Below are 24847 nucleotides of genomic sequence, written 5' to 3' on the forward strand. Positions count from 1 at the left end.
AGCTTGTTTGTGGAATGGCACTGGATGTGTGGTGATTAGGACGGGATGCGCTGGGCCACGAGCTCCTCGGCATCCTCGCGGTTTTCATTAATCTCTGTGAGCGTCCTGACGAAGCGTGTCCACTCGTCAGTCCGCGGCACGGCAATCTGCTGTAGAGGGAAAGACGCAGAGAAGCATTCTGTTATCTGTCCAGAGAGAGTTCACACAGGAGGAGTCCAGTAACTAAAACTACTCTCCAGTTCACCTCCTCTCTCATACAGTCTCAAACACTTACACATTTCCAGCTGTCTTTCTCCGACTCTTTCTTCGCTGTAGTTACTGTCTGCTTTCTCTTAAGCAACCTTCTAAAGTCTTCCCTCATGTAGTCTGCCCACTTCCCTCATGTATGAGTGTCTCAGACACACACATTGTCAGAGTAAGACTAACATGTATAACTGTTATCCATACATTATATTCTTGACCTTTTTACACTGTTGTGTTTTATACAAGAAGAACATCCTCGGTAACAGTGCATTATTACATACAGTACTGTGCATTAGTCTTGGGCACATGCGAAGTGATGCTGTACAGCATAAAGAAAAGAAATGTTTCTACATTTAAAAAAAAAAATACTATACAATAAAGAGCAGTAAACAGAAATAAATGAAACTAAGTCAATATTTGTTGTGATGACCCCTTGCTTTAATTATTATTTTTTTTTTAGTAGTCTCAGGTAGAATTAGTGCAGTTTTATAAGGAAATGAGCTGTAAGTTTTATTGAGCATCTTGCAGAACCAGCCACGGTTCTTCTGGAGACTTTGACTGTCACACTATCTTCTTATTTTTGCAGCAAAAACCCAGCAGCCTTCATTGTGTGTGTGTTTTTTTTTTTTTTGTCTGAAAAGTGTCTCTTATGTAATATGCTGCTTTCTTTACTGACATACAAACATTTTCCTACAACACATTTCTACTCTAATTTTGTGCTGGAAAAGTAATGTTTGGAAATCTAAAATGTTTTTTGTACTGACTCAATAATGGAGAAGTCATAAAATAAAAATCTTCAACAAAGTTTGTACTAAAAACAAACAGGTCCTGTGCACAAACCAAGGTTGGAGTAGAATAGCTCGACTGGCCTGCACAGAGCTCTGACCTCAACTCCACTAAACACCTTTGGAATGAATTAGAATGTCAACTGCACACCAGGGCTCCTCACCCAACATCATTACCTGACTTCACTAAAGCTCTTGTGACTGAATGAGCACAAACCCCCAACAGCCATGTTCAGAAATATAGCATAAAGCCTTCTCAGAGATTGGAGGTTATTATAGCAGCAAAGGGGACTAAATCTGGAATGAGATGTTCAACAAGCACATGACAGTGATGGTTAGGAAGCCACAAAGTGTACATTGTAGTATTCTGTAGAAAGGCACCATTTGTCTTAAAGGTTTTCATATTATTCCTGAATGTCTATGAAACACTTATAATTGAATTTGGTTTGTTCACATATTTATTTATTGTTGTAGAATGGATTTCTGTCTCTCCGATGCAGTTCTGGTAATGCCCATTAGTCATGCATACTACTAAGCAGACCCGCGATGTTCATTCATGTTCATCAGTTGACAATAGCTCTGAAATACAGCTGGCTTAATTAATACAGAATATAAGCAAGAGTGAAATATTAGAGGAGCTTTAGAGTGGTGAATATACAGTTGCAAACAAAATGATTCAACCCCCATTGCAAATCAGGTTTACTGTCGAAATTTACAGACTTTCAGATGTTTGCAATGAACAAATTAAACAAAAGCAATTGAAGCACAACGAATGCTTCAAGTGGTTTCCCCAAACTGAAAATACAATTTGTAATGATTTCTCCAGTCTCAAAATTATTCAACCCCTTCATGGCAAGTGTCTTTAGTAGTTAGTAGAGCACTGTTATGCTGTTTTGCTGGTACGACCTGCTGCAAACGAGATGCATAGCCAGACACCAGCTTCTGGCAGCGTTCCTGAGGAATCTTATCCCATTCCTCATGAGCAATGGCCTCCAGGTCAGTAATATTGTTGGGTTTGCGTGCTGCAACCGCCGCCTTCAAATCCCACCAGAGATTTTCTATGAGGTTCAAGTCAGGTGACTGTGATGACCCTGTAGAATCTTCCAGGACGACTTCTGCAACCAAGCCTTGGTGGAATTTGTGGTGTGCTTGGGATCATTGTCCTGTTGGAAGGTCCAATGATACCCAAGCTTCAGCTTCCTCACAGACGGCATGGCATTTTCTCCTAGGATTTCCTGATACTTCAATGAAGCCATCTTGCCTTCCACATGCTGCAGGTTTCCAGTGCCAGAGGATGCAAAGCAGCCCCAGAGCATCACCGAGCCTCCACCATGCTTGACTGTATACGGAGTGTTCTTTCTTCATTCTCCTTCCTCCAGACATACCACTGATCCGTCATGCTGAAAAGTTCCAGTTTTGTTTCATCGCTCCACAGAACACAATCCCAAAACTGCTGTGGCTTATTTATATGATTTTGAGCTGACTTTTCTTGTGCTTTTGGGTCAGTGGTGGTGCACGTCTTAGAGTTCTGGCATGGAAACCTTCTGCGTTTAGTACGCGCCTTACTGTGCTCACTGAAACCTCAGTGCCCGTTACCACCAAGTCTTGCTGCTGGTCCTTTGCAGTCACTCCAGGGTTTTTCACAACCTACCTTCTCAAAAATCTGATTGCAGCCATGAATAGCTTCTTTTTTCTGCCTCGTCCAGGTATTTCATCAATTTTCTGCCCCTAGCCAGTTCAGGTATTTCATGTGTTCCAGCTCAAACACACCTGGTGCAACTAATGATTAGTTGCATCAGGTGTGCTTGAGACAACACCTGTTTTGCATATTTGTGCTGTTGTGAGGGATTCTATTCAGCGGGTTGAATAATTTTGACATTGTAAGTTGCATTTTCGGCTGAATTTGGGGAAACCACTTAAAGCATTCGTTGTGTTGAACTATTTCAATTGCTTTTGTTTGATTTGTTCATTGCAAACAGCCGAAGGTCTCTACGTTTTGACAATAAACCTGATTTGCAATGGGGGTCGAATCATTTTTATTGCAACTGTATAAGTAAGGCAATGTTAGTTTACACCTGTACATTAGCTAGCTGATGCACGCATAATCTATGCTGTTGTAATGTTTAATTAAGAAAGGTGCTCTAAGGAATTTAAGGGTGATTTTAAAGAGAAAATTGGGGCAGAAATGTGGGGCGGGGGATGGCAAAAACACTGGTTATGAAAGAGTTTGTTTGGGAAACAAAAGAAGGGATTTCTTTGCAACTTGGCAGGAAGAATTACACAATTCAGAGGCTCTTTTCACTCCTGTTGAATTATGTGGATTTGGCTGTTTCGCAAGCTGTGGTCATGTCGCAAAGTCACATAATACAGTATTAAATACTATGTCAATATAGTGTGTCACTCTTTGCGATTATAGAGTGGAGTAATACTCAGAATGATAGTTTACAGTTTGGGATGTAGCCTGCATCTCTTTTGTACTGTATGTTAACTGCAGCCATGGGTCAATCACATGACGTGGATAAAGACAGCATGTAATGATAAGGAAAGTTGTTGTTTTTTTTTACTGCCAAGTGCAGAAACCGGACTAGGTAATAATCGTACCTTGACCTCAACGCTTCTTCAACTCCTTGTAGTCTAAAAACTACCAAAGTACAGAAACAAAGCCAGTTTTTACAATAAAGCCTTTTTAAAGGTTCTCACCTCTCCAACATCATAAATGAGAACCTGTCCATCAGAGTCTCCCACAGCAATCTCTCGGCCTGTCTGTGCCCACCTCAGCCTATTCAGAGCAGGAGTCCCCTCCACTGTAACACTGGCAGTGGGAACCTACATAACAGCACAAAAAAAAAGTTTAGCAATACTGAAGCATATTCAAAGTTAATAACAAAACCTGGGTCAACATGCATGTGCAAGTGTGTGTGTTTCAGAGACCTCTGTGTCATTGTTGAGGTTCCACAGGTCTAAATGGCCAACTCCATCCACGCAAGCAAAGAGGGCAGGGTGAACAGGCGACCACATCACATCATACACATAGTCGGAGTTATCTTCAAACGAGTAGAGCGGCTTATTATTCTACAGGACATAAAAATAGCAGAGAAGCAGAGTCACTGGCTTGCACAACACAACACTAATCACATTGTCAATGGAACCAAAATCACTTTTCCACTGCTGTTATTACTCTCCATGTTTCCAGGAACTCACAGAGACTAAACTAAGGCTGCTTTCACACAGCATTTTTTAACAGAACAATCACTAGCCGGAGAGCTTTTTGTGTTTATAGGAGAAAAAGTGGCTCACACTGTGACCCACTATAACCAGAACAACGCTCTAATCGATCTTAGCTAATATCAGCTAACTAGTCTAGCTTACTCGCCATGTTAGATTTATAAATTTAAGTTTTACTCTGGCAATGAGGAGGTTGTTTGTCTTTATTGGAACGTTGGATGTAGAAAATTAGAGAAGCAGTGCTGTCTGTGTAACCTGACTATGCAGCTACAGCTAAAGTGGGACATCACATATGTTATTATTGTTAATTAGATCGCAACATTTGAATATTGTCAGTCAAATATTTTTGATTCAGTATTATAAACTACTATATTATTTTACACCTTATATACTAACTCACTGACCAGACTGATTTTTACTGTCCGACATGCTTCACCCCAAGTTGTAAATAATTGTTATGGAGATAAAAAGCACTTTGTCACTTGGATCTTTCATGCAAAGTTGAACTTTTTTTTTTTTTTACATTTTTGGAGGGAAAAACCAAAAACACTGTCGGTTCAGAAAAAATACTTAGTATGAACGTACCCTTAAACTTCTTTTCGCATATTGACATTTTGCTTCTACGTTAAGGTTACGGTAAGTCAGGGTACCTTAGTGCTCCAGAGTTTGATGGTCCAGTCAAAGGAAGAGGTGAGAAAGAGATGGGAGAAGTCTACAGAACCAGCCGCTGTGTGGCAGTGGATTCCTGTAATTGGACCATGGTGGCCCTCAAACATCTCGCTGATACCTGCCTTACTGCTCCCAAACACATACACACACACATGGAAAACAGGAAAGAACACTCATCACAATTCACCAGCATCTGGATCGTGTTTGCGAACATAAAATGATTATTAGACGGAATGGACTACTGGATGTCAAAAGATCCCTAAACTGAACGGACTAATGGAAAATGCACACCGGTCTGTTGTACTTGTGGCACGTTCGCCTGCTCATGATTACTCGAGTCGAGTATGATTATTTGGCAGTTGCACAGTCGTTAAATTCCACAATCATATGTTCCTGATGCACGACCAGGAATGTGAATTAGGTGCGTTTCCATCAGTGAGGATGAGGCAAATAAACACCCAAACACAAGGTTCCAATGTGAGGAGTAAACATGGAAAAAAGCCTGGCTGTCTAGACTTACTATTGGGCAGGTTTGTCTGTGTAAGGTCATATAAAACCACACTTTTGGACAGAGAGATGCTAATAGGAGATACTGACGCATGAATCCACTAGTCTGTTCTAAGGAGAGAGAGAGAGAGAGAGAGAGAGAGACAGACTTCCCTATGCGTGCAGCAGTGTGTTTAACAGCTCTGGAGATCGTTATGCTTGGGGGAAAAGTACAGTTCCTAATTTCAGCATGTTTAAAATCCTTATTGAATGCAACCTTACCCAACAGCAGATCTGTTATTTTCTATATCTAATATTATTTGTTAAACATTTCTCCATTAAACTCATTTTTTTGAAGCAAGTCTTCCATACAGCTTTTGGAATGGAAAAACAAACAAACAAACAAAAAAACGAGCGTCCTTTTACATTATACTTCTTGAAATACATCTTATTCTCTTAAGTAAGCCTATAAACACAAACTGGAATAAAATAATTTTTAAAAAGTTCCTAATACTTTATAAGAGTTAACCATCAGCTGTTTTATAATCATAAACACTGCCACATATTAAGGTTACGAGCTAATTCTGCACAAAAAAGCTCCACTACACAAACAGAGCCTTCACATAACTGTATGCGTACATGAGTGTGTGTGTGCACGTGTGTGTGTGTGTGTGTCTGTGTGTACTCATTACTCTGAGAGGTAAATAGCCAGTGTGAGAGGTGCTTCTGTCTTATTAGCTGGGTTGAGATGGGAATATCATAATCATAGCATCATAAATGAAGTGGAAACACTGCAGCTCTCTCAATCACATCTGAGCACAAACACGCAGATGAACATCTCGCTGACTGACTGAACTGCTCTCGCTGGCTCCAAATACATTTCCGTCTACGCACAAGAAACCTTACCTACTCGCCATACGGAAAGCTTCAAGAAATCCCAGTCAACGGGAACACTTCTGCTTTTCCTCTTCTGTTCTAACGACTCGTTAATTCCTGAATGAATTATGATGCTGTGTTTTCCACAAACATTTCATACTTTAACCAAAAACCCACAAGAAATATAGAAGTGGGATTAGTTGTTTCCACTAGGCTTGTGCGTGTGTGTTCATTTCCATTGTTTCCAGTCCGTTAGAATATAGGATAATCAGATGTACACCCTTACTGCACAAGATTTTGGAAGTGTGTGATTTACCTGCCGTGCCGACAGGACGTATAGACCGATCCGTCCTCGCTGCCTACCACAAAGTTATTGACGTCACCCAGGGGGAAAGACATGGAAGTGACTGCTACAGACTTAGACTGCTTAAACACCAACTCCATACTGTCCTGTAAGAGAGACACCGAGTGTGACATCCGCACAAACACACAGCACACACGTCTCACAGCACAGTAAATAACCTCCAGTAAATAACCTCTCTTGGCACTTTCGTCGTGGATGATGTCAATACAGCTAGCACTTCATAAATGCTTCACGGCTGACCTTGGGGTTTGGCATACTTTATGAATGACGAAGGTAATGTTATTCACACTTTAAATATATAAGACATGGGAACAGCCATTTAGCCCCCCCAAAAAAATTGCTGAGTCTTTAAAGAGCTGAGCAAACTGCCTGCCAAGTCCAGATGCATTTCCAAACCACTTCCCCTTGAGTGCATCCCTTAGACCCTGATTCTACACTAAGGCTCTTTCCTAGGCAATTACCACAATACTCTGACTCAAAACTACAAGAATGATTTACATGTCCATACTCGATAATAAGGGCTAAGAGTGTGGCTACTGGGAGAAATGTATGTCAAATTTTTGTTTTTTGCTATAAGTAACGTATTGAAAGAAAAGAGGAATTCGGGTACCTGAGGCTGGGACAACATGTCCAGACTCCATGAGCACATTTTGCCATCGGTGGAGATGCTGATCAGGTTGTGAGCATTCTGAGTGCCGACGACATTCACACAATAAACAGGGTGCTACAAAAGAGAGACGGAAAATTGGGGGATATACAAGACAGACACAAAAAAAATGGTACTGTTGTTATCTGCTATATGAATACATCAGCACGAATGATTAAATATAGGACATGATTAGTTGTGGAATTCTTGCAGTATAGCAAAAAAAAAAAAACTATTCCGCATTGAAAGCGAAATTTATTCTGTCTAAATTATCCTACTTAACGTCCCACATATACGTTACAGAAATTCTAGTGCTGCTTTTTATAGTCTAATGACTTGTATGGCTCAGAGACCGTGTGCATTGTGTCGTACCCCATCCCTCATGAGTGATTACATGGAACATATGGCTTAAATTGCATTCTGTACGAGTGATTCGTGTTGCAGCTACTGTTGTAATCAACATGAATACATTCTGCTGCGTCACGGGGCTCTCGATGATGCGGGTAGAGTTACCGTGTGAGCAGCGGCCGAAAGCGGGGTCCTCTGCACTGGAGTTCGCTTGTTACTCCTATTGTCCCATAGCACGATCTGTCCTGAATACGTACCACCTACCACCAGGTTAGGGTGGAACTTAACAAACGCAGCTGACATCACTGCAGACTAGAGAGAGAGAGAGAGAGAGAGAGAGAGAGAGAGAGAGAGAGGGAGAGAGAGAGAGAGAGAGAGAGAGAGAGAGAGAGAGAGAGAGAGAGAGAGAGAGAGAGAGAGAGAGGGGAAATGGGTCAAGTGTTTGAACAGTAAGATGGATACAATGAGACCACAGCCATGTTTTAGTGCATTCAAATTATGTGAATGAACAAACTATAAACCTTCAGCATTAGTTAATTATAGTAAGTAGTGTTTATAAAAAAATTTTTTTTAAAAAGAACAAGGAAAAAATAAACACGACAAAGCATGCTTTTTTTTAGGAAAATAATCCATGAAGGAGTGGTGTGATGTGACCTGCCACAAAGTGAAGTTACCAACACCAAAGAAGGATTTTTTTCCTATAACAAAACATCCCAAAGTGTTTTATTCCTTTTAAACCACAGTGATAAGACAAGTTACACTATAGTAGCTACAAACAGTCGTTCTCTCAACCACCCTCTTCTTTCTTTCTCTCTCAGAAAGCACAAACTCCATCTGTTCTGAACACTTTCCTGTGACATAAAACTTACTGATGGTTCCAAAGTGCGACCACGAGAAAGAAACGTCTCCTTTTAGAAAGCTTTAATCAGCCATATATTTATTAAATAACGTTTTTAATGCACATGATGCAGGGTTTACCCCTAATCATTTAGACGAAGTTTTTAAGAAATGGTTTAAGAAAGGAGTTACATCGTATTATTCTATCACGCGCAACAATATTTTCTTAACCTTTCAAGAATTTAAGAATCGGTTCGAGTTGGGTAATCATGACATGTATAGACACTTTCAAATAAGACACCACTTCAGCTCAACAGTGAACAAGAAGGGGAATTGGGAATTATTTTGTGAAGACACTCTTGCCTGCATATAAGGCCACTACAATTAGTAAGGTTATTTCTAAACTTTATCATTGCCCCCCACTAATATTGGCACCCTTGGTAAATATGAGCAAAAAAGGCTGTGAAAATTGCCTGTATTGTTTAACCTTTTGTTCATAAAATTCACAAAAATGCAACAATTATTGGCACCCTTTTAGTGAACACTTTGTGCTACCTCCCTTTGCCAAGATAACAGCTCTGAGTCTTCTCCTATAATGCCTGATGAAGTTGGAGGATACATGGCAAGGGATCTGAGATCATTCCTCCACACAGAATCTCTCCACATCCTTCAAATTTTGAGGTCCACGCTGGTGGACTCTCCTCTTCATCTTCAAAATCACACACCAGAATTCAGCTCTTTTGTCAGAATTAAATGGGAGAAGGAAGGAAACATGACTATAACAGAAGAGGCTTGGTTAAAAACATCCCAATGGAAAACCACAGGCTCCAACCAATGGAGGTTATTCGCCTGGAAAAATGTAATTTAATTTTTTTACTTCGCCGGCTCAAAAGTGCCAGAGTGAAATAGGATCAGGATGTTGGAGACACTGTACTTCAGAAGCAGCAAATCATCACCATATATTCTGGGCGTGTCCAGTCATTCACATATTTTGGAAAGATATACACAAGACATTAGAGGCAAGATTAAAGATCAAAATTCCATTCCAATTTTATGTCTTATATTTAGGAAATCTGGACTTGCAGAAAACCAATTATCCATTATACCTATGGAGAATATTTCTGGTTGTAGCTAAAAAGGCTCTTACTCATACATGGCTTCAACCTACTTCACCCACTATAGAAGACTGGATAGCAATTGTAATTGAAATATATAAAATGGAAATCCTTTTCTTTCAAATTAAAAAACAAAAATGCTGTGGAAAAGTTGGAATGAATTTGTGGAAAATTTAGAAATAGTAATTATATAATAGATGAAATGATAGATTATTGTCGTAAATTAAACTGTAATTATGCAAAATTGCAACTAGACTGTACCCTATTTGTTTTTTTTTGTTTGTTTCATTATACATGTATGCACATTTATACATACATATATTCTTTTGAATATATCTTATTTATTTATTTGTCTAATGTTGTGAATAATTCAGGTTCTGTAAATATTACAAATTAATTGTGAAATTTGTAGAAAGTTAATTCTGTAATGTATTTTTGACTCCTACACAGGGAAAAATAAATTACATCGTTGGTTTTTTTTTTTTTTAAATAAAAAACCTTATTATTAGCCTTAGATTTGGTAGCGAGTCGGCCATACAAGTCATCGATAACAGAACGAGTGCATTAAAGGAAACCTATGATTTGAGTTATAGCCAAAACTACTGTCAGACATAGAAAGTGATTCAAGACCTTCTGACCAATTATACTCAAGAATTCAGCAGTGCTGTGATATACAGTAAAGCCTGGTTCACGCTGCACCAACAGACGCTGATCAACAATAACCAAATTTTAAAAGTTGGCTGTTGGATTCAGAATGTTGGGAAGCACAACCGTCATGTTCACGCTGCCCCAACAGACACCAACAAACTTTTTATGGACAGTCTGGTTTTAAAATGGACGATCCACACTCAAATTTCACTATTACTTTTTGTGTGTCTTTACGTGTGCCTGAAAAGACAAAGCACGAAACGAAAGAGGATGTTGGAGAAGCCTTGGCTGTTGTGATCACAGAGAACTACAGGCAGAGGATGTGCAAAGCTTTCAAAATGTTGCTCGGTTTTCCCCCAAGCAGCATCAACAACTCCAAGAAAGACATCTTAAGGTTGGACATGTGGTAAGCCAAAACCATTATTAGGTCATACATTATGAACAATATTTTTACACAAATGTAAGTTATGGGCATTTGTTGTTAATTTTACTTCTGGTGTATTAATAATGAAATACATGGTGTGTTCATCATAGCTACACACTACGTAATGTCCATTAATAGAACCTTAACAGAAAGTGCTGCATTTCTACTAAAGGTGAATAAGAAGTGGTCATTTTTCTCCTGCTGTAACTCAATCATGCAGAACATATTCTAATAGTGAATGCGTGATACTTTGTGATGAACTATACATCGATGTGAAGAGCATCATTTGTATTTGAGGCGCACACATTTTCTTGAGTGAATGGATGAGTGGCTGGGTAAGTGCGTGCATGAGTGAATATGAGATACAGCTGTTCATTAAACTGGAAATGGTCCACCAGCACCACTGAGTTTTCAGCTACTGAATGGTTCAGCCAGACCTAACCCCCTACTGTATCCAATATAATCCAGCACCATCTAATCAAACACTGCCTTTAAATCCTCTGAGGAAATTTCCCAAACTGGAGGGGGGGTTGGGAACGTTCCTCTTCAGCTTTCAGAGAACGGTGAAAAATCCATTTTTGAAGTCTTTTTCCATCAATCGCAGTCTTTCTCTCCAACTCACTCTCTCTCACGCACACACACACACACACACACACACACACACACACACACACAGGGGGAGAAAAAACAAGTTCACACTTATATATACGTATGGAGTTTGCTGAGTGTGTGTAGTGTGTGTGAGTCATGTATCCGCTCTGAAGGCCAGCACATGTGGTTCTACTCAGCATGTCCACAGAACACTGCCTCAGGGCGCATGTGCACACACACACACACACACACACACACACACACACACACACACACACCTAGAACTAGAAGTAAAACATGCATGCTAGAACCAGTGGAAATTTCAGCTCTACAGTTCTCTAAATTTCAAACTGGAGCACATCTCATCTAATTATGTTCTTATTTAAAAATATAAATGCGCTTCTTCCCAAAACATTTAGCTGGTCTTGGTATCTACATTGTACCTTTTTATTAACTAAGCTGTTTCTTACAAGTATACCTTTTTGAGAGGTTAATGAATAATATACAGTTGTTGTTCTTCTAGGGTGACCATATACTGGATTTCCAAAAAGCGCACATCTTTTTTTTTCCCCGGGGGTATATTCCCACTGATATGTATAAAAATAAATAAATAAATAAATAAATAAAAAAGGTAGTACACCTGGGTGACTAGGAACAGGAAATTGTTCAACTATGTCTTCCTGTTTCACAGGGGTATAAATATGAGGTAACACATAGGCCAAATTCCCTCATTCTTAACAATGGGTAAGACCAAGGAATACATCTCTGATGTGCAGCAAAAGGTTGTTGAGCTTCACAAAATAGGAAGTGGCTATAAGAAAATAGCACAAGCATTGAAAATGCCCATTTCCACCATCAGGGCAATAATTAAGAAGTTCCAGTCAACTGGAAATGTTATGAAAAAAACTGGAATTGGATGGTTTGAGTAGCTAAAAAATCTCCAAGGATCACAGCTGGAGAATTGCAGAAGGCCCCAAAACTACAATCTGAAGTCGCCTACATCACCACAAGCTGCTGGAAGGGTTTCAAGAAAAAAAGCCTCTACTCTCCTCCAAAAGCAAACTCAAGCCTCTTCAGTTTGCCAGACACTACTGGCACTTCAAATGGGATCTGTTTCTATGGTCAAAATAGTGATTTTTGGCAATAAAGACCAGAGGTGGTTTTGGCGCACACAGAGAGGTGCACAGAGAGGTGATTAACCGTCATATCCACGGTTAATATGGTGCTGGCTCTTTAATGTTTTGGGGCCGTTTTTCTTCCAGAGGAGCTGGACATTTTGTTAGGACACATGGCATAATGGACTATCAAATATCAACAGATATTAAATGAAAATCTGACTGCCTCTGCCAGAAAGCTTAAAATGGGCCATGGTTGGATCTTCCAGCAGGACAATGATCCAAAACATACATCAAAATCAACACAAAAATGGTTTACTGATCACAAAATCAGGGTCCTGCCATGGTCATCCCAGTCCCCTGACTTGAAACCCACAGAAAACCTGTGGGGTGAACTGAAGAGGAGAGACCACCAGTGTGGACCTCGAAATTTGAAGGATCTGGAGAGATTCTGTATGGAGGAATGGTCTCAGATCCCTTGCCATGTATTCTCCAACCACATCAGGCATTATAGGAGAGGACTCAGAGCTGTTATCTTGGCAAAGGGAGATAGTACAAAGTATTGACTAAAAGGGTGCCAATAATTGTTGCACACCTATATTTAACAAAGACTTGTTTTGATAAACCTGTGTTTGCAATTGTTTGATATCCATGAGAGCAGAGTATATTAGTTAATTTTTTGAACAAAAGATCAAAAGGTTAAATAATAAAGACATTTTTTCACAGCCTTCTTTGCTCATATTTACCAAGGGTGCCAATATTAGTGGAGGGCACTGTACGTAAAATCGGTTTCACCCTGCCCATGTTTTTCCTACATTCTTTTGAATGTCCATGAAATAAAATAAAATTTTAGATGCCCCGGAGTGTACCTTCTACCGTAATTTACACATTTGAATGGCCATGTAATAGGAATTACTGCGATAACATGAAATAAAAAATGACCTTATATGGTCATGGGCATTGTTTCGACTCAGGAGTTCTGTCATTTGCTGCTACTGTCAAGCAACTGTTTGATGCCATATACAAGAACGCTTCATCTTCGCCGCGTTCGCTGAGAGTAGAATAATAGTTGAGAGCCAGGAATTTGGTTACTGCAAGCCTTTTATAATCGACCAATTGGTACGAGAGAAGGCGGGAATTACAGAGAGGGTTTAAAGAAATGCAAATACGTGCACACATGATGCAGTATTAGACCATAAGCACATCATAATTAAATTAATACAGAATCTTGGACATTTTCTCAAATTTAGAAATATTGACCAGATGCTTTTTTAAGGTCAGAAAAAGAGGACGTATGGTCACCCTGCGTTCTTCAACGCAATACCTGTGTGTGTTAGTGTAAGTGCTGCACAATCTTTATGATCATTTTTGCATAAAAACACTAACATAACACATTCTATGTAATCTGTAAGCTTTCTATCCATACAGATTGTGTGTGTGTGTGTGTGTGTGTGTGTGTGTGTGTGTGTGATCAATTATTGGGGTTTTTTTTTTTGTATCAAATGGCATTTTTTATGTTTAAGACAAACTTCAACTGACATATTAGTGCAATATTCTGTTTTTGCTAACACTGTGTGTGTGTATGTGAGAGAGAGAGAGAGAGAGAGAGAGAGAGAGAGAGAGAGAGAGAGAGAGAATACCAGCATGATGAAATCACAGAACTGTGTACAGGGATGAGAGAAGACGAAGAGTGGATGACAGGAAAATTGGCAGCAGATCATATTGGTCAGAGAAACAGCTACCTGTGTGTGTGTGTGTGTGTGTGTGTGTGTGTGTGTGAGAGAGAGAGAGAGAGAGAGAGACACAGACTGGTGGGGTGGGGGGTTCAGAGGGTGTGTTAGCGTATGCGTGTGTGTTAAATGTTATTTCAGTCAGTTTGTTTGTATGTGGATATTTGTGGGCTGCTGAATTGAGAGGGTGGTACTTCCTCTCTTACCTGGCAGTGAAAGACATACTCGGGCGTAGTTTTCTTATACTTCATGTTCCAGACCAGCGCCACTCCATCAGGCTCATGCGGTGCCTCCTCGTTGTTGTTATAGGAGGCAACCAGCAGCTCAGGATACTGCACACACAGGAAAAAAAACAACCTTGTAACATGTAGCACACACACACACAGACGCGCACACACACACATTCCCTCAGGTGCTTTTCCTCTTGCCTCCTGCTGTGGTGTGTGCGTGTGCGTGCATGTGCGCGTGTGTGGATGCCAGCCAGAACGCGTCACTGCTTCAACAAGATTTATTACAGGGAAACTTTTCCTCAGCAGCGGTGACGGTAAATAAAAGCTAACATGCACCAGCAGCAGACTGCAGACTACTAAATGAGCTGCTCCAGAGATGCACTGCCTCTGGCTACTGCTGCGACCTGCTTCACATTCAAATCTCAGCAAGACTTGTAATACCCTGCAGAACCAAATCTTTTACCACAGATGAAACGAACGCTTAACTACTGCCTCTACTGATGTAAATGAAAAGATTCGGTTATGTCCGGAATACATTAGCACAGAAAAATGACAACACAAATCGGTGTGGTGAGAAATGGTTTTGGGTACACAACTAGTGCCAGAAGTCATTTACTCCCTATATACATCACACAGCAGAGTGGAACTTAATCATGCCACCTCAACCCCGAGTTGCCAAAACACATATTTAGGCCTCTGGAGAAACCGCAGCAGCTAAAACAATAATCCATGTCTGTTCAGATTGTACACATTTACTAGAGGCAGTGAAACTGAGATAGCAGGAGAGCACACTGAGGCGATTACTCATAACTAGATGCAGTGCCTCCATGCTTCTGATCAAGCTTTTTCGCTTTGACAGTCCAGAAGCAATTTCCATGATGTAATTAATAAATAAATGTGACACTGATCTTTAAGTTCAAACCTGTAGACTGAAAAGAGAGCAAACAAAACCCAAACGTCACCTACTAATCCTTTGAGTCACTGTGATCCAAAAGCACACATTCAAGCTTCATACAATGTGAGAAAGAGGAACATCTTTCTGGCGATATCTACATTAACTTTGTATATGTTGATCGTTCTTGCAAATCTTGTCTTTTGGGAGAAGGGGGGGGGGGGGGGGGTCGTCTGTGTTTCTATTTTTGTTCAAAATTATAGACCATACTAAACTAAAGCAGAACAATCGCTCAGATATGAAGCAACACTAACACTCCCCCCCCCCAAACATGAGTGATAATACTCACACATACATACACACAGACACAGGATGGGAGGGAGGAAGAGAGAGAGAGTAAAAAACAAATCCATATGTTTGAGAAATCTTATCTATATTCACCATTTAAATGTCACTAGAACACTGACACTGTATACAAACAGAGAACTGAAAACATTTGACCTAAAATCTGTTTTTTACACAAATTGGCCACTGCAACATCCATCCATTTCTGTACCCAGGGACTACACAGGGACTTGGGGCACAAGGCGGGAGACACACTGGATGGGGTGGCAACCCATCGCAGGGCACAATCTCGCACACACACCCATTCACACACTACGGACAATTTAGAGATGCCAATCAGCCTACAGTGCATGTTTTTGGACTGGGGGAGGAAAGTGGAGTACAAGGAGGAAACCCCAAAGCACTGGGAGAGCATCCAAGCTCCACGCACACACAAGGCAGAGGTGGAAATCAAACGCCCAACCCCCGAGGTGCGAGGCAAACGTGCTAACCTCTAAACCAAGAGAGATAGAGAAACGACTTGACACTGTTACATTCTCGTGTATGTCCTGCTGTTTTTGCATACGACTGAGTTCTGACATGGAGATTTTCCCCATTTTCACACTCCTGATCAATGTATGTCACTGGTTAAATGTTTTCAAACAGGCATTCAGGCCTTGTGCAAGGTGCTCCTTCACTGCTTGTATCTTGATATCAAAGGCACTGCATGGAGATTTGTTAACAGGGAAAATGGCATGACATGACACTTGTTGCACTCGAATACAATTTTGGACTAAAAATATAATGAATACAAATAAACAGTACGTGCATCTTTTTTGTAACGTCTCATTTCTTAGTAAGCATTAGGTAGGACAACAGAATTAAATATATCTTTATATGAAGTGGATCAAACTGAACAGATTTGGCAGTATTCTGCTTGCCACCTGTAAATTCAGCCCCTATGGCTCTGAGAATGTATTCTTTAGTTACCTGTGGGGACCAATCCAAGCAGGTGACCACCCTGTGTTTGGACCAGCGCTCATCCGTGAACTGTCTGGTCAGAGACAGTTTTGCTCCAGCCTGCATCTCACTGTAACACAGGGTGTTTATCATTAAAACAGCTGCGTCTATCCTTATGTCCTATGCGAAAAGATACAGCTGTTGTAAAATGTAGACCATCTTGGCTTCTTACCCCTCCTTGTCCTCAAGGTCACGGCCACTGTAGTCAAAGAAAACGTCGACATGTTCGGACAAAGCTCTCTCGATGATGCGCGTGCTGTGGTCAAAGAAGTCCATAAATTCCTCCGAGTGCAGGATCTGCAGCTTCTCCTCCTCAGTAAGCTCATGAGGGGGCACTAAAGACAGAGGGGTTCAAATGGATACATCACTTCCTGTCAAAATATTCAATACAGTCCGTGCAAGACCACCACCAAAGCACAAACACTAACGATATATAACAGCGATGACTTGATTTTGCATATGACAAAAACATAAGACAGAAAATTCTGAGAATTTCTTAAAGTCAGACAACTGGACACTTTGTTACATAGCAACCAATAAAACCATCCTGACTCTTGTCAGCTGTTAAACTACACACCAATACCAAACCTCAACTTTATCTCCAAGGTATTAGAAAAGATTGTACCTCTAAGCTTATATCTGTGTAGGAATCACATACAATACATCTTTAAGTCAGACTTCAGGCCATCTAAGTACTGAAACAGAGTTGGTTAAAGCAGTAAATAACCTACTACTGGCCTCTGATCAAGGTTGTGTACGCTTGCATGTGTTGCTTCATATCTTGATACCAGATCACAATATTCTATTAGAATAGATTTTTTTTCATTGGAGTTAAATGAACAGCCTAAAGGTGTTCAGTGGGGGTGAGGTCAGGGCTCTGTGCAGGACACTTGAGTTCTTCCATTCCAACCTTGGCACACCATGTCTTAACAGACCTCGCTTTGTGCACACAGCCATTGTCATGCTGGAATGGGTTTGCGGTCAGCCCTTTAATTCCACTGAAGGAAAATTGTAATGCTACAGCATACAAAGACATTCTAGACAATTGTGTGCTTTAAACTTTGTGGCTACAGTCCAGGGAAGGCCCACATATTCTGATGGTCAGGTGTCCATATACTTTTAGCCGCATAGTGTATTTCAGTATAGCCAGATAATACCAGATTAACAAAGTTATGTAAAGGAATACGTAAAGGACGTTTGACAAAAGATGCTGAATAAAAGTGAGTAATTCTGACAAGACAGAAGTAGAAAGACTGGACATAAGCTTTCTTATTATTTAGTAACCCATGAAGACCTTTTAGAGCCAGTGCAAATTTCAGCTACATTTGTATAGATCTTTTCATTTCAAAGTACACTAACAAAGAAAGACCGATCGAAGTATGTTCTTATATCGATATATAAAATTAATCTCTCTTATTATTCAGCTTCGCACAGTTTCTCTTTAAGTTACATAATATGCAGCAGTAAGACCTTAGTGTGATTAATGTCTCGGGTTACACGTTTGAAGCTCACGGAGATGTACTAGGACAACCTCCAGTTACTGCAGAATGCAACGGCCTTAGCAAAATCCTTACTAGAATCGGAAAGTTGATCATATTTCCCCCTGTTTTATCCGTGCTACATTGGTTAATAGTTTTGTGGAGTTTTTCCTTGCCAATGTTGCCTATGGCTTGCCAGGTAGAGACCAAAATCTAATGTGATGTTTTGTTTGCTTTGAATCGTGTTGATCATGAACCGAGTTAAAATCAGTGCACAAACGTATAAAAATAAAGATAAATACTGTGTCTTCAGATCATTTAAGACCTACCTTCTTCTTCTTGTTCCTGCACTGATGTCTCCTTCTTCACCTCGGTCACTGCTTCTGCAGGAGGCAGCTCTTCCTCCTCCTCTTCCTCTGTTGAGGAAATCAAGCCATCATGAGTTATCGGGCCATTAAATCACACAACATTTACAAGAGAACGACCAGAAACGTAATTATAATTATAAAATAAATTACAGTCCTGGACAACTGGAAAGATAGTACATTTAGCTTTTTTTTATATTTAAAAAAAAAAAAAGAAAAAAAAAAGAAAAGGACTTCCAATACATATTAAAATCAACAGAAAACTGACAATCATGTTCCAAACAGTTGATTTTTATGATAACGGGTTGAAAAAAGGATGAAAGATCATGTATAACTGTACTTATTAAACATGTATCGTCATGTGTTCAAATGAAAATCAAGACAAACGCATAATACACTCACAATTTCAGTGAGTCATGTCATAAGGACATTGCTGCTAGTAAACTGGGGAATATGGTTCATGCTGGGATTAAGCTGAATGCTGAACTTGCTATAGCTTTTTAGCTATGAAGACAAATAATAATTTTAAATTCACAAGCGCAGAGTTACAGTGAAAATGAGACAAAACTGTCAAATATTCACATTTTCACATTGTGTTGGTAAATTACACTCATCAATCAATCAATCAATCAATCACATCACAAACTTGGGTCTAACACACTGAGAAACATCAACACTGGCCACAACTTTGAGCGATCAGAAAATATTGTATGGTAGGCCTTTCATACGAAACGTGCGCCCCTATTTGAATACACCAAAACACCAAAGCTCCTTTTTGACACTGTTTCCAAGACGTTACTGTGAAAACACTAGCTCAGAAATGGAACAAAGCCTAGACAAATGCCTCAGTTAACCACCCCCCCCATCACAATGTCACCTCTCCTATAGTTGCTCATCTTTTCATTAGTAACAAGACCATGTTAGAACACAGTCAGGGTCCTTCTTCCCCCACAGCCCCTTAGTTAACGAGATACACTATTGTACAGGGAGTACACTTGTTAGCATTGTTATCCTCTTGGTTTTCGAATACACGGACAGACACAGTAACACATGCGTACACACAACTCTCACATGCAGAGCAGGAGGGCGGGCAGCAGGTGCCCTAAACCTCTGCCATTGGCCACGCCAGCTGACGGGTGGAGTGCGTGAGGCAGATGGCTCTGTTGGGATTGTGTGCGATAGGGAGGTGGCATAGAGATGGCACTGAGTTTTTTTCTGCCTGACTGCCCCTTCTCAAGACTCTCTCCGGAACCACAAGCCTGTGCAATTACCAACACAACAGGGGGTCCGACAACTCCTATTCAAACAGCGAGGATGTGCAACAAATACAGCTTGTGGCTCTGACCAGCTGGCACGCTACACACTACTCAAACAAAAGGTCAAGCTTTTCTCAAACACACAAATGCACATATACATCCATTCTAATCATCTGAAACAAGTCCATCGCTTATTGCAAACTTATGGGGGGGAAATGTTAACATATGCTGAATACAGTGAAACTCGAAAGGAAGATAAACTACAGACATACCATTCTGCAGAAATTAGCCAGATTTTATGTGAGTTATTATAAAGGCTCTGCAGCGGAGGGAAAGATTGCCCTTTTCTGAGAAAATCAAATTCATAATGTCATCTGTCAGGTCTTCCATTAGGGATGTCTTCATCCCTCTCTTTCAAACAGGGTTTTGAGTGAGGGGAGGAAAGTAGGGGGAGGGAGACCAGGAATGAGGAAAAAAGGGGAGGGGAGGAAGGGGATGGTTCTGATGAGTTTACAGAGTCACGCTGATGACACAAGCCATCTCACTGCACTGGGCCCTTAGTCAGGCAAGGATAGAGCACAGAAGGGTAAAATCTTTCCTTTCAAGGGCCTCAATCAGGCTCAGACGAAAACAGTAATCAGTGTCTTTCGGTCCAGGGCCCAAGCGCATGCCGCAGCCCTTTCTCTGCCAGCCAGGCCCAAGCAATCAACCTGCCAGGCATTAGCAACGTTAAGACAATCTGGAAATAAAAAAGTATAATGCACCTGCCAGCCAAAATGGCCATTTGGAGAAAAGCTAGTGATCCTGGTGACCCCACATGGATAAGAGGGAGAGAAGTGGTACAAAGAAAATGAGAGATTGGGGATAGGAAGGCGGGGGGGAAACAGAACCGTTTAACAGAATTCACCCTGATGGCAGATCCCCTTCCCCATCGACACCTCATCTCAAAGCAACCCAATTATCGCTTTTGTATCATTTAAGGAATAAAAGCCTTTGGGAGGAGCGCGGGGGGAGGGCAGAGGGACGGGGGAGTAATCACCAGCTTTTGTGAATGGACAATATATTAACGCAAACGCACCATGGGTCCAGAGGTTGTTCGAGTACAAGACTAATGCCCTTTGATCTGCAGTGCAGGTGCATGGGGTCTGAGTGAAACACAGACACCAGAGAGGACCCTATAAACCTGACTTCCACATTTCTATAAACCAAAAAGGACTGCGCAAACAAACCTCAGCTCTCTGCACTTGGCTTCCTGAATCAGACTTTCAGGATTCTGATTATAGTGGGATGATAAATTGCTCAGGGCTCATGCGGAATGGGTTTTACTATTGAACACCAGCACAAAGAAGTGGGCTGTGAGGACTTCTGGACCATTGTAAGTCAGGAAAACACAGTTCCTCGCAAATATTCTCTAAGAAATGTACTTAATCTGGGATGTGAATGATATATTTTGACTTTTACAACACTTTCACAAGAACGTCCAGTATAAAAGGAAAAATACAGTACATAAAGCATATGGCTATTTATACATGTTCCTCTAACTTTATACAGCTAGTTACATATACAGACATACGTACATACATACATATAAAAATGGTAAATGGCACACTTATAGCACTTTTATCACTTTTTACACTGTGTTTCATTCACCCATTCACACACACCAATGGTCGCAGAGCTGCCATCCAAGGCACTAACTTGCCATCAGGAGCAACTTGGGGTGTCTTGCCCAAGGACACTTTAGCATGTGGAGTCAGGTGGGCCGGGAATTGAACCGCCTACCCTATGATTAGTGGACAACCCGCTCTACCACCTGAACCACAGCCGCCCCACACACACACCGTCCATTTTAAAAGGAACACCTATACACCGGCACTTTCAGGCAGTTATCCAATCAGCCAATCATGTGGCAGGAGAGTAATGCAAAAATCATGCTAAAGGTAAAGCTAAAGGACCTTTAAAGGTAAGATAAAGGTCAAGAGCTTCAGTCAATGTTGATGTGACTTCAGTCAAAGTAAATGCACAAAACATCCAACCTTGAGGTGGATGGGCTACAACAGCTGAAGACCACATTGAGTTCCAATCCCGTCAGCCAAGAACAGGAATCTGAGGCTATCATGGGCACAGGCTCACCAAAACCAGAAAATGCATATTCTGTCGAGTTTGTGCCCATGATAGCCTCAGCTTCGTGTTCTTGGCTGACAGGAGTGGAAACCAAAGTGGTCTTTAGCTGTTGAAGCCAATGCACCTCAAAGTTCGATGTTTTGTGCATGCTGAGATGTTGTTCTGCTCACCGTAGTTGAAAACAGTGGTTGTTTGAGTTACTATATACTTCCTCTGACCTCTCTTATCAACAAGGTGTTTCCACCCACATAAGTGTCTGTCACTCAATATTTTTTGCACCATTTTGTATAAACTCAAGAGACTTTGTGGGAAAATCTCAGATCAGCAGTTTCTGAAATACTCAAACCAGTCCCTCTGGTACCAACAACCATGCCACAGTCAAAGTCTCTGAGACACATTTTTCTTCATTCTGATGTTTGATGTGAACATTAATGGAAGCTCTTTTCAAAAGTTTATATACCCTGTTTAAAAAAAGAAAGAAAGAAAGAAAAACAATCAAAAACCTTTTTAAGGGGCAAAATAAAATAAAAAAAACGTACAATAACCTAGTTGCATAAGCGTGTACATCCCTAAACTAATACTCTGTTGAAGCACCTTTTGATTTTATTACACCATTACTTTGTTGATATGGGTGTATGCTTTGGGTCACTGTCGTGCTGAAAAGTGGTATTTCTTTTCATCTTCAGCTTACTAGCAGATATCTGGATGTTTTGCACTAAAAACCGACTGGTATTTGCAGCTATTCATGATTCCCCTCACCTTGATAAAAGCCTGGCTGAAGAAAGTCAGCTGTAAAACCTAATGCTGCCAACACCATGGGTATGGTGTTCTTATGGTGAACTGATTTTTTGCACCAAACATATCTTTTGGAATTATATAAATCAATATACCTTTTTGGAACTGTTCTCATCAGATCATAACATTTTACCACGTTTTTTTTTCTGAGAAAGGGCTTCCATCTAGCCACTCTACGACATAACCCAGACATTTGAAGACTATGAGACTGGTGTCACATACAGAGAGTAACCAGTACTTGTCAGATATTCCTGCAGCTCCTTTAAAAGTTGCCGTTGGTCTCTTGGCAGCCTCCCTGGTCAGTTTTTGTCTTGTACTTTTATAAATTTTGGTGGGACGTCCTGTTCTTGGTAATCATCACTTTGATACCCCATTTTCTCCACTTCATGATGCTGCATGGAAATTCTTATATACCCCTCTCCTGGTCCATATCTTTTGACAAGTGAGATACCATACAGGCTTTGTAAGCCCTTTGCGGATCATGGCTTCAACAGTCAGATGAAACCAAGACGATGTAAAAAAAAAAATCCTACAGAAACAGCTGGTCTTTATTTGGGGTTAATCCGAATAATTTCATTGATGACAGCTCTATGATAGTTACTTTTGAACATGAGATCGAATGTGATTGGTTCATTCTCAACACAGCCATATCCCCAATTATAAGAGAGTATGCACACTTATCCAACCCGGTTATTGTAACTTTTTTATTTTTTCCCTCAAAGGTTTGATTATTTTTCCATTTCACTTTTATGTTGTAATTTCACATTGAGGGTGGAAGTTGTTCCGACATGATTTATCTTAGTTTCTTTTTTTTTTACTTCACAAAAACCTGCCATTTTAACAGGGGTGTGTAGAAAACCTGTCCTTCAAAACTTTCATTTCCTATATTACATATAAACGAAAAAAGAAAAACCCTGAAATCCATCAAGACGGCTACCTACAACATCTATACAAGAATGTGTGCTTGAATTAGGTTCCCATCCTAGCATACTTAAAGAGTGAATACATAAAACTTTCATGCGTGTTTCACATGCTGACAAAAAGATTGGCACTTATTAGTCATGGTTTCTTATGTACCTAGATATTATGCGCTGAAGGGTGCATCCCACACATTATTCATTTTTTTTCATGATTCATTAAATACATGTCTTTAAGGAGGATAATGTGCATGTAAATGATAAATTCCAGCTCAGACAATAAGTTTAATTTGGAAAAGCAGGCAGTTTAGTGGTTGGCAGTGGAGTGCTGGGTTAAGGGTGCCTGAGTTTTAAGAGAGGCCCTCGATAAAAGAGGCCTCTCACATGCCCTGGTGATTAAAATAAGAGTAGTACTCTGTAGAGAGAGCATGATTAAAACAATCACCTTTAATTAAAGTTCACATTCACAAAGAAAACGTTTCACAACCTCAAATGGTTCTGAAGCCTTCCGAAACATACAATTGGACTGTGTGATCACATGACACTTAGCAGCTACTGTCTGGAGAAACCTGATTAGGAGCGACATTCACTGGACAACTGGCTGCTTTATGTGTCATGGGCATTTGATACCCAAAAAAAGCCATGAAAATGGGATTTCCATTTGGACTAATGTTTTTCCTTAAGAAAACTGTATTCCATGAAAAGAATATCCATACAGATACTGCCATTTAAAAAAGAAATAAATCTGTGCCTCTTAGAAGGCCTGTTCACCGTAACTCAACAATAGGTTGTTCTCAAAAAGGACAGAAGTACAGTCAGATCTCATGCAGACCGAGAATTTATAAAAAGGACACCGAGTACGACCTGAATGCCGCAAATCAAGAGCCTTAATCAGCACATGTGTCAACCTAAGCTACAAGCAGCCGAGTCTGTGCACGCAGCGCAGCAGATTCTCTGTCCTCTGCTTCTGAGGTGTACCACCCGCTGACCTTCAGAGAGCAGACCTTCACTACCTCTACAGCCCAAGACAAATCACTCAATCAGCCAGAGAGAAAGATGGAGGGAGAAGAGAGAGAAAGCCATCTCTCTGAGTGGCAGGGACAAGAGGCGTGAAAGCCTCTCAATGTCACCCAACGCGTTTAGTTACGTGCCTGCACGGGAAAGCAAGAGAGTTGATGAAATGATTACATAGCGCAGGAGGAATAGATGGAAGCAGAGGTGGAGGGGGATTTTGGTGTGGTGTTGTCTGCAGATATTGGCACTGTTAAACACACTTTTACGATGCCATGGAAAGACTCCATACACTTTAACAAGGAGAGAGGGGGAAGAGAATAGAGAAAGGAG

At 40.6% G+C, this 24847-nt stretch overlaps 1 protein-coding gene across 5 annotated transcripts in view; it reads right to left on the bottom strand.

The window, feature by feature from the left end:
- The window catches only part of dync1i2a (dynein, cytoplasmic 1, intermediate chain 2a), a 38920-nt gene that overhangs the window by 1091 nt on the left and 12982 nt on the right, over positions 1 to 24847 (bottom strand). For 3 of the 5 annotated variants that reach the window (XM_017469452.2, XM_017469449.2, XM_017469450.2), the window contains 11 exons: positions 18376 to 18462; positions 16741 to 16903; positions 16539 to 16638; positions 14309 to 14434; positions 7808 to 7954; positions 7259 to 7372; positions 6601 to 6734; positions 4904 to 5048; positions 3960 to 4100; positions 3729 to 3854; positions 1 to 149 (listed from right to left, as the gene is read on the bottom strand). The exon at positions 1 to 149 is cut by the window's left edge and continues 1091 nt beyond it. In XM_017469452.2, coding sequence (XP_017324941.1) covers positions 36 to 149; positions 3729 to 3854; positions 3960 to 4100; positions 4904 to 5048; positions 6601 to 6734; positions 7259 to 7372; positions 7808 to 7954; positions 14309 to 14434; positions 16539 to 16638; positions 16741 to 16903; positions 18376 to 18462 — 1397 coding nt within the window. In that variant the 3' untranslated portion in view covers positions 1 to 35. The remainder of the gene's footprint in view (positions 150 to 3728; positions 3855 to 3959; positions 4101 to 4903; positions 5049 to 6600; positions 6735 to 7258; positions 7373 to 7807; positions 7955 to 14308; positions 14435 to 16538; positions 16639 to 16740; positions 16904 to 18375; positions 18463 to 24847) is intronic. The other 2 variants (XM_017469454.2, XM_017469451.2) reach the window with 1 other exon arrangement.

Source organism: Ictalurus punctatus, chromosome 6, assembly GCF_001660625.3.
Source record: "Ictalurus punctatus breed USDA103 chromosome 6, Coco_2.0, whole genome shotgun sequence".
Lineage (NCBI taxonomy): Eukaryota > Metazoa > Chordata > Actinopteri > Siluriformes > Ictaluridae > Ictalurus > Ictalurus punctatus.